We start from the raw sequence: 16,683 nt of genomic DNA on the forward strand, positions 1-16,683 counted from the left end.
CCCTCCAGCAGCACCGCTCCCGGAAGGCGAGCCGGCCAGCCATTAGAGCAGGGAGTGATTTTTCAGCCCGGAGTCTCCATATTTAGTAACCCAGCTAACGCATCCGGAATGGAAATGGGAAGGGAGGAGAAATTTACTTTCCAAAAGCCAAACTCCAGCTGAAGCGGCAATGGGGGAGAGGGGTTTTCACTCCCGCCAGACGCCGCTGGAGGTTTTTCCCCATCTGAGAGGAGCCGACAGAGCAGCGATCGTGCACCGCACGCCCACACCAGCACACGAACCCAGCTCTGAAGTGACTGCAAAGCACAAACACGTGCAGCAAACCCAGTGCAATCAAAAACGCTCCATTTAGATTTAAAAAAAAAAAACAACTTACCTTCTACTCAAACAGTTTATAATACTATTTTCAAGAACCTCCCTGCCCTTTTGCCCCCCCAGATATGTGGACCCTACGCTTTTCAGTTGAAGCCGTTTCATTTTTATTAAGTTCCCCCTACATTTCTGCCTCAAATCTCCTTCCCCACGCTCCCTCCCTTTCTCCCCGGCTTTTCAAACGCAAGGGTACTGTGAGACAGAACAACAGATCATCTTCCAGGAGCAAATCCAGAGACCATCTTTGACCACAAACCAAGTGTCTGCGGTGTAGAAAGGGAACAATTCCCAGACTCAAGTAAAAAAAAAACTAAACACATCTGAAAGATAAGGGAAAAAAAACACCTTTAAGGAAGCGCGTTGAAAACAGAAGAAAGAAATGAGGAATTCAAACAAGTTCTGCACCAAAAATGTATTTTTTGCAGCTTTTCGTGGCTGCTGAAACCATGACTCCCATGTTGATCTCCTGAATAACAGCGTTTGATAGCACCCAGGCCAGCAGTGCCTACGCAGTCATGATTGAAGGAAGCCTTTAAGCTTCCCTGACAATGCATTTTTCTTGGAGATAAAAAATGAATGCTGCCAGCATGCAAATCTCTCTAAATTAGGCAAGGCCCAGCTTGCTGGAGCCGCGATGTTTTGTGATGACAGTCATTAACTTTAGCAGAAGAAAAGAGGATGCGGGGAAAATATTCTCAGCTACTTCTTGTCCCAGTCGGGAGTCACTGTTCGGGGAAGCGGTGGGGTTTGGCACGCTGACATCTGAAATTACACTGCAAGCGCAGAAGGGTAACAGAAAAATGAGCTGCGGTCTGTTCCACCGCAATCAGTCAGTCGGTCAGAGGCAAATCACTTGGTCTTTCTGCAGCTCCCACAGCGCACCTGCAAAAGGCCGCGTGAGTGGGGTTTTCTCTCCTCTATTGGTGAACTTCTTGCTGCTATAAAAAGCCAGACCCCCAGTTCAAGAATCAGAGTACTGATTTCCTACAGAACAAGCACGGCCAAGACCTAAAGCCAACTGCGAAAGGAAGTCAATGGAATTTGGGCACTTTATTGATTACTTACCCCCCTCTCTTAGCTTGGAGTATAACCCGGATAAGACCCCACCCCCCCTTCAGGGGATGCCAAAACTTTTCATCGATTCTGACTCACCTTTGGGAAGATTTAGCAGGAACGGCTAATGGGATTGATTCCTGGCTACCCTCTGCCACTGAAGAACAGTTGAACTGGACACACACCAATGCCTCAGCCTCCCCAAGTTTACACCAGTACAGCGGGTTGTACATTTTTGTTAATGTATCAGGCTGGAATAACTTGCAAACAATCTCTTGAGCTATCTGGGCTTCCTCTTTACTCTCCCTCTAATGCGTACAGGGTCATATTGTTTCACACTGACCACTGCAGTTTGACTTGGGGGCAAAAAAATGTTAAAAAAAGGAGAAGTCTTGAGCTGCCCTGCTGCAAGGTATGCGGCTGCAATCCCACTCACGGCAGACTACTTAAATAACCAGCGAGGAATTAAAAAAAAAAAGCAAACTATCTTTAATATCACCAAAATCCCATTTAGAAGCAGTTTCATAGAAACATCACTTTTATCGCGCAATCAAGGCTGGTGGAGGGCAGCAGAAGGGGGGAGAACCAGACGCTGCATCCTCGTGGGCAGACGCGGAATTCGGCCCCCGAGTCCTCAGAAATTCTCCAGCAAATCCAGGATCCGCTTCTGCTCACTCTCCCGAAACTCCTGGTTCTTCCCATCCCCGATGTTCTCCGCGTACTCTGCAGGGGAGAAAAGCAGACAGACAACAGGCTTTGAGTGAGGTACTAACGAACGATGGGCAACTTCTCTTGCAGGTACCGCAGCGAAATCTAAATCTACATCCACTGCAAACAACTGAATGGGAATTTATGCAAGGAGCATTGATGGTTTTTCTCCCCATCCCCAAGGTAAAAGCTTTGCATAATAAACACCTATGACCCCTCACATTAAAAGCTTTTGTAGCAAAGAGACCGTAGCAGGCACATATTGCTCTCGTCACTAAGCAGCACAACAAACCCAAGCAGACACTAGCACCCAGAGGCAGGACGCCTTCCCCAGCATTTAACCATTCAGGAAGGTGACCGTCCAGGTGCTCCTCCCAACGCCCCTGCTATCCCATAATGGAGCAGCCCACCGGCAGCTGTTTGAACTGGACATTCATATCGCTGGCCTCTCTCAGCCCAAGAAATTCAAACCAGTCCTGGATAGTCCTTTCTAGGTCTCTTTTAACAGCGAGTATCATCAGGGAAGGTCAGGCAGGGGCTGTCACACAATTGTTAACCATCCCTAACCCTGCGTTTAACCCGTCCGTTGTCCGAGCGTCCTGAATGAGGATTTCTGCCAAGTGGAGACCAATTCCCCAACCTACGAGTGCTTTTAACCCACACGGAAGAAAACACACCAGTTCAGATTTAACAACAAACCAAAATGCTTGTCTTCAGGCAGAGGATACCAGACCCCGATCGAGGTCTTGCCCATCCATGCACAGGGCTAAACACCATGGAACCAAAAATTGCCTCTGCAGCTCTCCTTCCTGACATTCATTTAAAGCTGGCAGCTCTCATCCCCATACCAGCTCCCTCCTTCCTGCCACCAGAACCTGCATATTCAAAGATGGTTTAAAAAGAAAAAAAGAAAAGCAGGTTTTGAGCTGCGAAAGCAAGGAGCTGAACAAATCTTAGTAAATCAGGAGCAGACTGCCTGGTTAGACAGTGTTTTCCAGCCTCCGCCTTCTCGCATTCTTTCCCTTCTTCCCAAACAAACAGAACAGCTTGTATTCAGCATCTGAATGGTAAGTTGCTGTAGAAAGTTTGCTTTAATATTTATACGTTCAGCACTGCTACATGCTTCTGAGCTCCATCAAAGCCTTTATTATAAGAGCACCGAAAAGAGTGAGGACAGGGAGAAGTTAGCTGATGTGGGAGTCTTCCCTCCTGCATGCACTCTCTCTCCATGTACAAGCAGCAGAGTTCTTTGCCAGGGCCTCTGGGAGAAATCCTTTTAATATTTATAAACTGCTACAGCACCTGTAACAAGAGCAGGCGGGTAACGCTGAGGTTTGCTGCAAGTGATCCCGACCTCCTTGCTGTCCTGAAGAAGGGGGACCAGCACAGGCAACTCTCCCCTCAGACGGAGAAGAAACTCTCCATCGCACTTAACGAGGACAGCAGCAAGCTAGTAGATTTGTTGTAGCTACCTACGTAGCGGCTAATTGCGTGAGGGCAAGGCCCCAGCAGCCCGGCATCAGCTCTGCTGCGGTCTGCATGTTTTAGCAAAGGGTGGCATCGCAGCGTCTGGGGATAAAACCTGCCACCCGCCTTCTGGCAGGAGATAAACCCCGCTGTGGCGGAGACGGCGTTACCTTCCCAGGAGAAAGCGACGGCTGAGGCCAGCGTTTAGCTCGCTTTCTCCTGTCCCCTTCGGGCAGTACCAGAGCTTTCTATCAGCAGCCGTGTCCCCGCGGCGAGCTCGCAGAGGAGCGGACTCCGTCCCCAACGAGCCCTTTCCGTGCTTTATCAGAGTGAGCGCCTCTGAAACAGATGCGGCAACTGCAATTGCTTGTGTTTATTGCAGCCCAAGGGAAATGCTTCCCTGCCTGCCGCCTCTCGACAGCTCAGGATACCTGCGCCAGGGGACGGAGGTGGTCTCCGAGCCCAGCACAGCACTGGGGCAGCCCGGGTTGGCCCCGGCCACAGGCAGAGCTCCGTGCTTGAAGCGCCCGCACCGCAGGCAGCGGGCTCGTGGCCCAGCTCCGGTTTGATCTTTAAGGGCTGCGCCAGGGTACTTGAACATACAACTCAAGCAGAGAAACTGCCCAGTGTCACTAACGACACTGCCCTTCTATTGTCCCAATGAGATCACTCAGACAAAAGCAAGCCACAAATTCCTCTAATCTTATCCAAAAGCTCAGCATTTTTCCTTCTGAATATTTAGGCTTCGTGATACTAAAATCCCAGTGACTCCCAAGGCAGAATGTTTACTGGGTTACCAACAGCTGCTAATTTGAAGAGACCAGATAAAACCCCCAGAACCGGGCTTAAAAAAAAAATCTCCCATCAAGGCTTTATGTATTTACTTTTTTATTTAAAATTCCACTACTTCAGTGAGACAGCGAAAAAAAAAAAAAAAAATCAAATGTAAGCTCCCCCTGCCAACAGTTAAACACAGCTTACACATTGCTGTAGCTACACAAAGGGAAAGGACCTAAGATTGGTTTCTGCTTCATTAGACAAAATACAATGGTTACAGAACAGTAAAAATCAATAGGGAAATATTGAAGCTTGTAATGGATATTGGAAGCTATAAAGCCTGCACATACTGAGGGACCACAGGCCAAATTTAGCACAGTCCTCATAACATACCTACCTTTTCTTTTTGATTACTCATGCTAACAGGTTTGGTTTATAGCATTCAGTAGGCATTCCACCTTCCCAGCTCCCTGATGGGCCCATTACCTTCACTGAAAAGAAGATGTTTAACCAGGCATCTCCTGTCAGTGCTTCTGGGGAGGGACCTCTGCATCTCAGTTCCCGCAGAGCTCCTGCTCCTCTGACAGCAGCTCCCCAAAGGGAGCAGGTACCAAAGCCTGGTCTGTCCAGATCAGTAAGGAACAGCGTGCTTTCCCGTTCCAGGGCCGACTATCACTATTTAGAGAGGTCTGTGCCTCAACTCCATTCCCAATGAGAGAGATGGAGACCAGGAATGGCAAAGTTACAGGCAACACTTGCTGTCATGAAGACCAGTCGCCATCCCTGAAACACCCCGCCGGCCAAGGCACACACCATTCGGTTCTTTTCTTCCAAAGGACAAACCACTTGTCCCGTTGCAAGTAATGCTTGATCTTCAAGAAAAAGGAACGGTGGGAGGACTGGTCAGCCTGCAGAAATGCACTTAATGAGCCTTCAGTTATTCCCTGCCCACTCCTCCCCCTTGAAAGCCCTACCATAAGAAAACAGTCTTGCTTCCTCGCTTGCATCATAAGTAATTCTGAGCAACCCCAAGGGATCCATCAGCTGTCAGGTTGCCAGAGAAACATGGAGAATATGTAGGCCATAAAAATCAAACTAAAAACTAAGCACCTAATTAGTATGCAAAAATAGAAAATAAAAACTGAACAAGAGCAAAACACTGAAAGAAAAGTAAAAATAAACCAGCCCTTATCTGTCCTGAGAGCAAGTCGGAAAGTGGCCTGGAAACGTTTCAGACAAGGCTGAAGGCTCCCGATCTCTCAGTCATTTGGGATAGAGTCGTACAGTTCTGACACCAATTGAATTTCAGAAACCCCCCGCTGGCCCCCCACACTTCCAGGTCCACAACCAAACTACTCCAACAGGCAAACTGTCCTCAACGAACCGATTCCTCTGGAGACCCTTCTGTTAAAAGTTGGTGAATCTACACTGACAACATATTTCGACGTAGGTGTGTAACTACTGAAAAGCTTAAGTTTCACCTGCTCCTACCAGGTAGGAATCTTCTGGGCCCCGTTGTAGTATTTCACAAGATCCCACCAACAAATGCATTTCTAAGGTCATTGACAACTGTGATGGCAAAAGGCTCTAAAACTGACAAGCATAAAAGTGGAGGAGAGCTGAAGACAGAGCCCCAAAAATGGTATCCAACACCTGTATTATTAACATGCTATGTCTGGCCTCTTCAGGCAGAGAACGTGTTACTGCTGAGAGTACTGAGCCTGCTGTACAATCCACAGCTTGCAAGACATGATAAAACCACTGAAAAAGTTTCACAATGCAAGTCACTGTCTGTGAAAGAAAGAATCAGATGAAATTTTAATGCAGCTGCCCTCCAATTCAGCTTAGTATGTAAATCAACAAACCAGAGACATGAACGTGAGGTGCGTAAATACAGCGAGGTGTGCAGACAAATCCCTTGGGCACCCGTGGCCCCGGTCAAGCACGGCAATCTGAAAGCAGATGCATGTCATGCTCCAAGTTGGAAATGGACAGTCTGCAGGCAGGAATTGTCAAGTATCATAATTAAAAGCAGAAAAGACATCCTATCCAGTCCCCCCTGTTCATCAGCAGACATTAGCTTGCACTTGCTGGCAAAGGACAAGGGCCAAAGAGATTGCCTAGAGCTGCAGGTAATCTCACACTGTCAGAAAATCACTCTTAATATGGTCATACCAGCCATCCTTCTGATCCCCCTCTTTCCTGCATATGGGAAGGGAGAAAAACAGGATCTGCAAGAAAAAAAGCTGCCTGTATCTGCCAGTGTTGGGGAAGGGCGGGGGGAAGAAAAGGCCAGGAGAACATCATTGTTATTCCCAAAGAAAGCAGAGACGTCGAAACAGCACAACGCACAGCCCATTACCCCCAGAGATGCTGCCAACCTTCCTTTCCCTCCACAAGAGAAAGAGAGAGGGACTCCTCACCCTGTCACCAAAAACAACACCGCCTCAGGAGCAGACACGTCCTGCACAGCCCTCTGCTAATTAAGGAGGTACCTCCTGTGGGCAGCAGATTACCAGCTCTCTAGCTAAGCCTCGCAGCTCAGAGGGAGCTGTGGGGACAGTCTGACTCCTGTCCTCTTCTTCCCCAGTTCAACTGGCTGCTTCTGCTGAAGGACGGCAGGCTACAGATGAGAGTCACAGCTCAAATAAGCATTGCTCTAATTCAACATAAGCATTAAAAATAACAAGCAGTACTTTAAAACCCGGATTGCAAATCACAACAGCTACATTTTAAAGCTACAGAGGATACTTTAATGCTATAATCCATATTAATCTGACACTAAGAACAAGACAAATACACCACGGATACTAATATGGTGCAGATGGTAAAGTGCAGGGCCATGTTAATGAAAGATGAGACTCCACTCTTCTCCCCTCTAGCGTGCATATACACTTCCCTTAAATATTTACTCTAGAGTTAACGTCGGTAGCGAGTTCCAGCCAGTCTGCAGCTGATGGCAGCATGAAGTGACATGCTGTTCCATGACAGCAGACAACAGCAGGTGTCCTAACTCCAAGGTAAAGCATGCCCCTTATCAGGGTGATTCCAGCCCTGCCCAGATCTCAGAACACTACTCAACTGCTGCCTGAAGATGCTCAGGAAGTCAAGGAGAACCATATGTGAAGGCTGATCCTAGAAATCGATGACCAAGCTGTCCCTGGTAGACATGGGACCCATGCATAGGAATATCTCAACTCACCCTTTAGGATGTGTCGAACAATTTTAATGGAGCTGCCTCTCATGTTCAGAATCTGATGGACTCTCTGGCGAATCTAATTGGGGACAGGAAAGAGAAGAAAGTCATATCCAATACAACACAAAACCATGCACAACCCCTTTTTCCCCCACTTTTTTTGAGGGAAGAGCAGGAAACGCTGAGCACCACAAAACCCAACTCAACACCTTGTTAGCCCACAGTCCCAGAGCACATGCTCAGAAACATTCAGAAATGCACGTAGCACAGGCACAAGTAATCACATAACATATTCACAAACTCCAATATGTTCACACCAGCAGAGATGCAGTATTTTGCACAATCAAGAGAAGCCACCTGCTGTAGTCTGTGCCTTTGTGAGACCTTCTGAGAGAACGTCCCCTTCCACTACTCTCTCAGCAGTGGCATAAATAGGGCTTTTCCATTTCAAACTGTGATTTTGCTCATGGCAGACTGTATGAATTCTGTGACAACGATCAGCTTCTGTACCCACTAATGCCCTCCTAACTGCTATGACATGATGAAGCTGTATACACACAAGTGCAATAAGCAGGAGGTTTCCTCCAAAAAAAAAAAAAAAAAAAAGGAATTAAAGAGGAGATTATTCAATAAGACAGCATTTGCAAGGATTTAGAGTCTTGTTTGTATCATGGATGGAAATACAAGTGATCTGCCAACCTTGTACACAGCTTTACCTGGGGAACATTGGCATTACAGATCTCTGCCATGATGTAACAAATGAGCTGTAGAACAAAGAGACCGGCATCCAAACGACGGAGATAAAATTCGTCTTCCATGTCATCGTCTATTATCTCTCCCCGACGCACCATGTCCTGTAAAGCAACACAAAGAAAAGGTGTGATGACTGTCTCTCAAAGTGCTTCCCATTACTCGTGGCAAAACGTTGGTAATATTTGTGGTTTCTTAAGAAGCGCTTTGTTCCCCAAAACATTAACATCCATATATTTCTTGCCAAGGAAGTACTTCTTTTAATAATTCATTTAAATTCACAAAACATTTCATTCAATTTTGAACAAGATTCAGCCTTTGCTGGTTGTGAAGTGTGTCCATCTGCAAATTAAAATTTTAATTTAAACATACAAATTACATTTTGAAATTGAGCGATCAGAGACTCTGAATATGGAACAAACCAGTGTTATCTATTATTTATAAGTTCTTTGTCAAAATGGAACAAAAAAAAACCCAACAAAACCCTGCTCTTTACTGGCCATTTGAGGGTGCTGTTAAGCAGTGCAGAACATGACTCCAGCAGCCTCAAAGACCTATCAGGCTTCCAACTTCATTATCGACTGATGAATGAGAAAACAGGTCCGAAAATTCTCCACAAGTACAGCTTTACCATGGCCAGCCTTCCTTTTCCAGCTTCATCTGTTAGGGATGCTGACGGGGCCAAACGCCAGCTGGGGTCTGTTAGCAGAAGACCACTGGCTTCTGCGGGTACGGCGATGGTTCCTTCTTCCCCTGCACGTACGGTGTTTCACCAGCGAGACCTGCCCAAATGGAAGCCCAAAGGCAGAAGGCAAGAGGCCATTCCATTTGTCTTGTTTGGACAGAGCGTCTTCTTCAAAACACCAGCAAAAGCAGCCCAGCAATACGCTCAGAGCAGTTTCCTCCCAAGAAAGGCCGGCCACGTCCCCCAGCTGAACCCACCATCCATTTTCATGGAGACCGACGGGCCAAAATAACTGATGTCATGTGTGACCTTTTGCATTTGGGGGTTTGTTTTTTTGGTTTTGTTCTTAAATAAAGGAAGCAGCCTGTCAGACCCTGCTAGCTCGCTGCAGCTTGTGTGATTTATTATGCAGCCGGCTGGCAGGTGGGCACACACCAGCGGAGCAATATTTTCTCATTAGAGCCATCACCGGCGAGAGCACTGTACCTGTAATGCTCAGCAAGAAGCGCTTCCTTGGGGTGCTCGTGCTCCAGGCAAACACACACAAGGTCACCGGCACCAAAGATGATGGAGGCTACCAAATTTTCCCGTTTTGTCAAGCCAAGTCCTCGCATCTAATTGTCAGTAGAGTCTTTTAGGCACAAGAAGGAAAATTAACCCTGTGCACTTCTCACTGGAGGGAGTGCAACGGACGCTCACCATACAGAAATCTGAATAAGTGGCTTAGAAGCACAGCTGTTTAGCACTCCGTCCCGAAAGTGAGAGAGGAAAGCACAAGTAACGAAATACTTTTCCTCCTAGAAACTTAGCTTGCCAGTGAAAGAACAAGTTAAGTTTAAAAAGCAATCCCTAGTTACCAATGCCATGAATTCCCTGCTTTGGCTACGCTCCAGGATGCTTTAGCATCAGATCCTGATGCTAAAGACTCCAGCATTTGCACAACCGTAATTTACTCCAGCTTCTCAAACTCATGGGCACAGGCATGACTGGGCAAAATGTGCATGCAAGCTCTTGCCAGTGAAAAGAAAAATCCAATTTTGTACAAGGAGTGACTTTCCTCACCCTACATGCATGCCAAATTGCATGAATCTGATCAAATCCGGTCTCTAAAGCTATGCAATGTTGAGTCTGGCTAGCAAGAGATCGAAATATTGACTGAAACAACCAAAAACCCCATTTCAGAAAGACGACAAGGCACTCCTTCCCAAAACTACCACTTACCCTCCTCACCGCACACAGGCTTACTGGCTACTCTTCTCAACAGTGCTAAATTCCTGACCAGAAAAACATCAACAGGCCGGGACTTTGAATCTCCAGAGCAGGGAACAAAGACCATGTCTGTTCTGTATTCTGATCCAAGCACGGCGATCACAGGAGCCGAATCCAGGCAACTGCTGTCTTGATTACACGGAGAAGGCAGCAGTTATAACAGCCCCTCTCGACAGAGAAGCAAGATTATTTTGTGCCAGTAAATTAAGCAGATATGAATTAGAAGACAAGTACAGTTTTAAGGTGCCTTTTCACAGTCTTTTTTTAAGAAAAAATATAATAAAATCACAACCACCCTTTAAATGCTAATCTGCCTCCCAGTACAGTACCAAATAGCCACCTTTCCACTTTGTCTCTCTTTCAGAGCTGTCAAGTCCCTAACCTCCAAATGAGCACTCAGATGCCATTTCTAATCTGCCAACAATATGTACGGAGATGCCCCTTGCTGATGGGAGAAGACAGCAATAAGATGGGCTTTTGTGAAGCTAAAATGAGCTTCTGTCACACTAATGAGGCAGGACTGACAGGCCTCGAGGTGTCAAGTAAAGACTCAAAACCTAAAGGTACAATGGATCTGCCAATGCTACACAGAAGATCCCATCTGCTCCATGTCCTCACTGGAGTAGGGGCCCACAGGATTCCCCGCATCCTCCTCCTTCCTTACCTTCCATTCACCTTCCCCAGCACACACGGCAAGGCTGGGCAGAGCAGAAGGGATGGGCGCTGATCGAGAACAAAGCGCACCTCCAGAATCCTGGTTTTACTTCCTCACCGGGTGGGACAGCGAGGCTGCTCCAGGTCATCAGAGATGAGAAGGCTCTGAATGGCCGTGCATATCAAAACTTGCGCCCTACACCAAATACAGATTCTCTCCCCTTACTACTTTCTGTCTGTATTACTGGGGTTGGCAAGTGATGCCAGGCATGGTCAGGAGGTGCTTTCAGACCCCAGGCAGATAGTTGAACTCGAGGTCATTGCTAAGCTCTTAGTCAAAAAGGACATGCAGGAGATGGAGACTGACACTTGCCAACAGGAGAAAAGCAAGCAGAAGCCTTGGGTGAAGTCAGACCACCATAACAAGGAATGCCCAAGACCATCTGCTTTCAGCTCACAGCTGTGACAATGATTTCTCCAGGAGCCTCTATCAAATGCAGAGGCTGCAGACCACATGGTCTCTTCAGCAGACTGACCACCGTTTTCCTCGAAAGACAGAACTGTTAGGAGCGAGCCCTAGTCAGGCACGGACTCTGCTGCTGCCAGGAGAGCAGGCAGGCATCCAGGTCACACCAAGGCGACCAAGAAACTCTCAGAACCACACAAGAAACCACCAGAGCCCTCTGTCGTGGGAAGGACTTTCTTCATTCCTGCCTTATAAGCAGAAACACACTTGAAATTCTGTACATTGAGCCACCAATCTGCAAGAGCTGAAAAGCTCATTGCGATTGCTACACAGCACACCATGGCTTCCGAGTCAGGAGAAACAGAGCAGCAGCTCCTGCAAAAGCATGAGCTCAACTTCAGCGTCAAGAAATGGGCACCACGTTAGGGCAGTCATCTAAAAAGACCCACCGAGCTCAGCAAAAAAGTTCAAAGCTTACCTCAGCTTGCTGGCCGTTTGCTGGAAAAGCTCACAGTGCAGACAGCGCGAATGCAGCCCCGCTCCAGAATGCGCGCACCCTCCCATGAAGACGGTCGTGTTCTTTTCATTTTCACTAACACAGCCCCTGCCGGGACGCCACGTCCTGCCCTCAGTATAACTCCCGGCAATTTGGTTTTTCTAAACCAAACTGAAATGTTGAGCTAACACAAATCCCTATTTCAGTTATCCCAATCTGCCCTCATGCCAGGAGTTCCACCTCTGCCTTTCAAGGATAGAATGACTTAACTGTAGCACAATTAGCATGTAATTTGTAAGTCATTATAGCGCAAAGTGTCTGGTGAGAATATTTTATCGAATAAACCTGCTGAGCATAATTTTCTGTGGAACTATAAAAATATTAAACCATCTCCTGTCTTTTCCTGCCATCTTCAGAGATCACTAAGGCTATTGCTGCCGCCTGTAAGTTATACCTCATTTTAGAGGGAGTCAAAAGCCATAGGATTTTGCACCATTTCCTACAGAAAGAATTAAAGAATTTGAGAGGGGGACAAGATTTTTTTTTGGGCTTCATTAACTAAAAACTCTGAGAAAAGTGCTAAGACAGGCATCAAGTGTTGGAGACAAATGCTCACACACTTTGCTCCTGGGTTTTACATGACCATTAGGGTAATCACTAAGTTATCACCTCTGATCACTTCTGAATAGATGCCACAGAAGCAGAGAAGTGGGTAACATTGAGAAGGGACTCAGTGGACCTTATCCTGTTTCAATGTCCTGATTTAGGGTGCAGTTTCATTACAACCATTCTCTCTCAGAAACAGCTGGCTTCAGAAATTATTCCTCCCCTCCCTTCTATCCCCAACTATTCCCACACCTTCACTGCCACAGGCTGAGGAGCTGGGCTAGAAACCAGATCACTAAAAGAAGCCAAGCTAAAAGAAAGAAAAAGGAAGAGACCTGCAAGAGCAGGAGCTTCTTACGGCAGCTGTACTACCAAAGATGAAACATCAGGTATGATACACTCGGTCATTCCTTATATAATCAGGTTTTCACTTCTTGTAATGCAAGACTGACACCAGGATACTCTGTCCATCAGACCTGGATCTCGCTCTCATGAGTATAGACTGAACCCGTAACATCTCACCAGGTATCATTATTCTTTGGGGCAGGGAGAAAGGTGAGCATCTGTATACCCGATTTTTGGGGTACTATGTCTCCTACTGCAAAAGAAAGGTCAAAAGCCCTCCGGTGACATAGCACAGTTTCTAAAGGACCAAGTGTTTGTACCATCCACTTCAGTGATTCATGTACCACAACTAGAAACATTAAAGTGCTTCATAAATCCTGTCACAGCCAGACAATGCTGTGATTTGATACACAGAGTGATAGCTTTTGCCTACTTCTGCGTGGGCAAACCGCTTGAGCCACTTCAGATCTCAGGAGACCGTGTCCCACTGATATTTGAGGATGCTACAAAGCAAAGCAAACAGTAATTCCAAGAGTGTTCCAAGCTAGGAATGAACCTCAACATCGTATTTCATACACATCATGTCCAATATATTGCACATTAAATGTTTCTGCTAAATCCTATTATTAGCTCTAATAGGAGCGAAGAATTGAGATCCATTTATTCTAGTCATTCCAGCCTACAAAGCTCTGAGTCAGGCAAAAGACAGTGGCCTTCTGGATGCAAGAGGAAAACCTGAGATTCTTACGGTTTCTCTTCTCTTGTGCATCAGTAAACATGAATGGGTTAATATTATTAATTCAAGAGCTTCTACACAAACTTCTTCACAAATTCCCTTCACCCCTGCTTTGTGCTGGCTGCCTGCTACAGGTGTTAACACTCGCAGGATGCCTCGGGATCTTTTTGGATAAAGGGCACATAGACTAGCCCCGCGTGTTGCATTTAAAGGCTCTGTATAGCAGCTGCTGACACATCACAAGACTTCACCCAGAAAAAAATCCATTCCAGTTTTTGAGTTCTAAAACCCACACACCGACACCGAAATGTAAAGAATAAATAATTTCTTGCTCTGTTCCAAGGAGGATGAATGAGGCGCGGAGGGACAGCAGGAAAGGGTAAAGGCTGTTTTTCTTCAGGCCACCGTTCATTTGTGAAGCTGCAGCTGTCCATATGGAGCGCGAATGCTGGCAGCAAAGGCAACCCCATTCATCACTCACCCCCATGCCTTTTTGAGCAGCAGCAGCGCCGCTGAGCTCCGATGCCCTCAGAATGTTTGCCAGTGTCCAGAGAAGCGGCCTTGGCTGTGGGCAGACAGCTGTTTGTCGGAGCCTGGCGGGGGGCTGCAGCCCGTGGCACGCTGAGCTCGCCCGCGTGTGGGGACGGTGGCTGCAGTGATTACTCTCCGTCAGTGCTAATCAATCTCACACCCTCTTCAGTGCTGATACAGATAATCTTGTGGGAAGCTGGCCAAGCTCGCTAACAGCTCTGCAAGCTGCTTCCTGACTCCAACAGCTCGTTCTCTTTCAAAAAGTCTGTTCCAGCTTCAGTTCCAAGAAAGTACTGTGTGGTACCAAGGCTCATGTCATTCAAAACGATTCACTGCTGGTGTGCAGAGAGCACTCCAGCCTTTGGCTGCAGCCTCATCTAACTAATCAAAATAGACGCTTTCTCGCAGCTGATCCGAACTCTAAAGACCAGGGTAGGAGGCCTCGCGCATTACCATGTAATTGTCTCTCTGCATTTCACTTACTCTCCATCTGCCAAACCAAGCAAGACTGCAGCCAAGTAAAAGTGAAGGCAAATTGAAGCACAGACTTAGACCCTCCTAGTAAAATTCACTCTAAGAAAAGGCCAGAAGCACTTGCTGTAGGGAAGTTCTCAACCTATTTTATCTGAGGTTAACTGGAAACTGGAGAGCAGGGCAACAAGAATTAAGAGGTAACAGGACAGGTACGAGGGCACGGCTCAGAAGAGTGACCCGGCTTAGCCAGAAGTTCTGTGCAGACGACATGCCTGTGCCGAGGTATTGTAGACACGAGCTGGCAAAACTTAAGCAATACATACATGTTTCTCTCCATCAATCTTCTTATCAGCTGCCTGCATTGCATCGAGGTACTTAAAATACAGTTCCATCAGCCTATCAACCTGCAAGGGCAGAAGAGAGAGACCTGAGCAAGAAAAAAGAACAATGCAATCATCTTTAATCCTTCATGCTACGTTGTTTTCCTCCTAGCTGCAGTCTTCAAAAAGTAACAGGCAATTCTGTCACTCACAGGAAGGAATACATTACAGAAGGACGCTACAAGTGTTGGTCGGGTGAGCACACCGACTCTGCAGGCATTTGAATGTAATCCCACAGCACAATATGGTCTCGTCAGCTCCAGCTAAAAGGCGGCAAGACGACATGTATCCCTAGCTCGCTCTGCTGTGCTGTGGTTCTCCTGTTCTCCTGGCTTCTCCAACTGACCTTTCTGTCTATGCTGTACGCAGCCAAGCTTATTTTAAATGTATCTGACATGTTACGGCTCTCCTGCTCTCCCCTGAACTGTATTAGGCAAATGAAAGCCTATCCAGCAATGGAAAATTTTCTGCAGTTGGTAGAACAGGTTATGAAAAACACCTTTAAGACACACTAATGAGGAATACTAAGGAACCAATATTTCCCCAGTGGTGGAATTTACAAATCCACTGGGAATTACTGGTTTGCAAAAGCTGCTGTTTCTGTTTCACGGTTGTTTGATCTATCCACCACCAAGTAAATATTTTTGAAAGCATTTCCCAGAGTAAACACCACTAAAGTGACACATTCTAGCCGAGGAATGGGGAATGTTAAATGTGTACTATAGCAATTCCTAAACTCTCTGCGCAAGAGCTTCACCAGAAAAACTGGCACCTTTCCACACTGCCCTGGTCTCACAGAGCCAGCACAACGTAACACCACACAACGCGTGTTGCACGATCAGGCTTCAGCAGAGAGACACAGGGCTGAGAATCGCTACCACCACGTGCAAGAGCACCAGAAAACAAGGGCACGTATGATGTGGGAGGCCGAGCACTACAGGCATTTCCAGTTCTCCGGTTTGTAGGTAACAACATGAATGAGAGAACGATGGCCTGTGAGAGCACAAGTACAGGCAGGTACAATAACGGCTTTTCAGTAACTTAGCGAGTGTACACAGGCACCCCGCCGTTATCCAGTATCCTGGTAGCCCAGAGACTGCAGACACGTATTCAGCACTCACCTTCTCACTGTCATTCTCTGTGAATTTATTCAGTAACCGTGTCCTCTGCTGCCCTCTCAGGTTTCGCAGAAGGGAGGCCAGGATGGAACAGACATGTTCTGGAGATACAAAATGAAAATTGCATGCTGAGATCAGGAACAGGAGCTTATTTTCTCTCTAACATGCCATTAAATTTACTACTTGCGCTCCCGCATGTAGCCATTGATAAGCAGAACCCTGGTTCCTTCCCATCACTGGCGAGCGGCGGCAGAGCGGTGGCAAGAGCAGCAAGTCACGTTTGCAGGGGACACAGACACTTCCTTGCCCATCACAGCCCAGCTGGCGAGGTCTCCTCTGGCTCTGCCGCACTACTCCTGCTACACTGATCCTGCTTTTCCTTGGTGACCTGGAAAAAACGCCTTACGTAAAGCGCAAATTCTGCTCCAGTTTACCTCTCCCCAGGCTGGCACGCCTGCCCAGCCGCGCGCACTCTCTTTTTGGCACCCTCCGTCACAGCTAAAGGCACAGCACGCTGCCTCCCACCTTGGGGCTAAAAGGAATCCTGGCCCAAGCCAGCACTGTCACTCAAATGACCCTTAGTTGGCCAACGGGACGGTT

General features: G+C 47.1%; 1 protein-coding gene across 2 annotated transcripts in view; it reads right to left on the reverse strand.

Moving 5' to 3' along the window:
• Positions 1 to 1,890: 1,890 nt before the first annotated feature.
• The window catches only part of CTNNBL1 (catenin beta like 1), a 56,171-nt gene continuing 41,378 nt past the window's right edge, over positions 1,891 to 16,683 (reverse strand). The window contains exons 12-16 of one of the 2 annotated variants that reach the window (XM_063349706.1): positions 16,087 to 16,184; positions 14,909 to 14,989; positions 8,290 to 8,427; positions 7,580 to 7,652; positions 1,891 to 2,148 (exon numbers count right to left, since the gene is read on the reverse strand). In XM_063349706.1, coding sequence (XP_063205776.1) covers positions 2,060 to 2,148; positions 7,580 to 7,652; positions 8,290 to 8,427; positions 14,909 to 14,989; positions 16,087 to 16,184 — 479 coding nt within the window. In that variant the 3' untranslated portion in view covers positions 1,891 to 2,059. The remainder of the gene's footprint in view (positions 2,149 to 7,579; positions 7,653 to 8,289; positions 8,428 to 14,908; positions 14,990 to 16,086; positions 16,185 to 16,683) is intronic. The other variant, XM_063349707.1, reaches the window with a different exon arrangement.

The sequence above is a fragment of the Chroicocephalus ridibundus genome, chromosome 12 (assembly GCF_963924245.1).
Source record: "Chroicocephalus ridibundus chromosome 12, bChrRid1.1, whole genome shotgun sequence".
In the NCBI taxonomy this organism is placed as follows: Eukaryota; Metazoa; Chordata; class Aves; order Charadriiformes; family Laridae; genus Chroicocephalus; species Chroicocephalus ridibundus.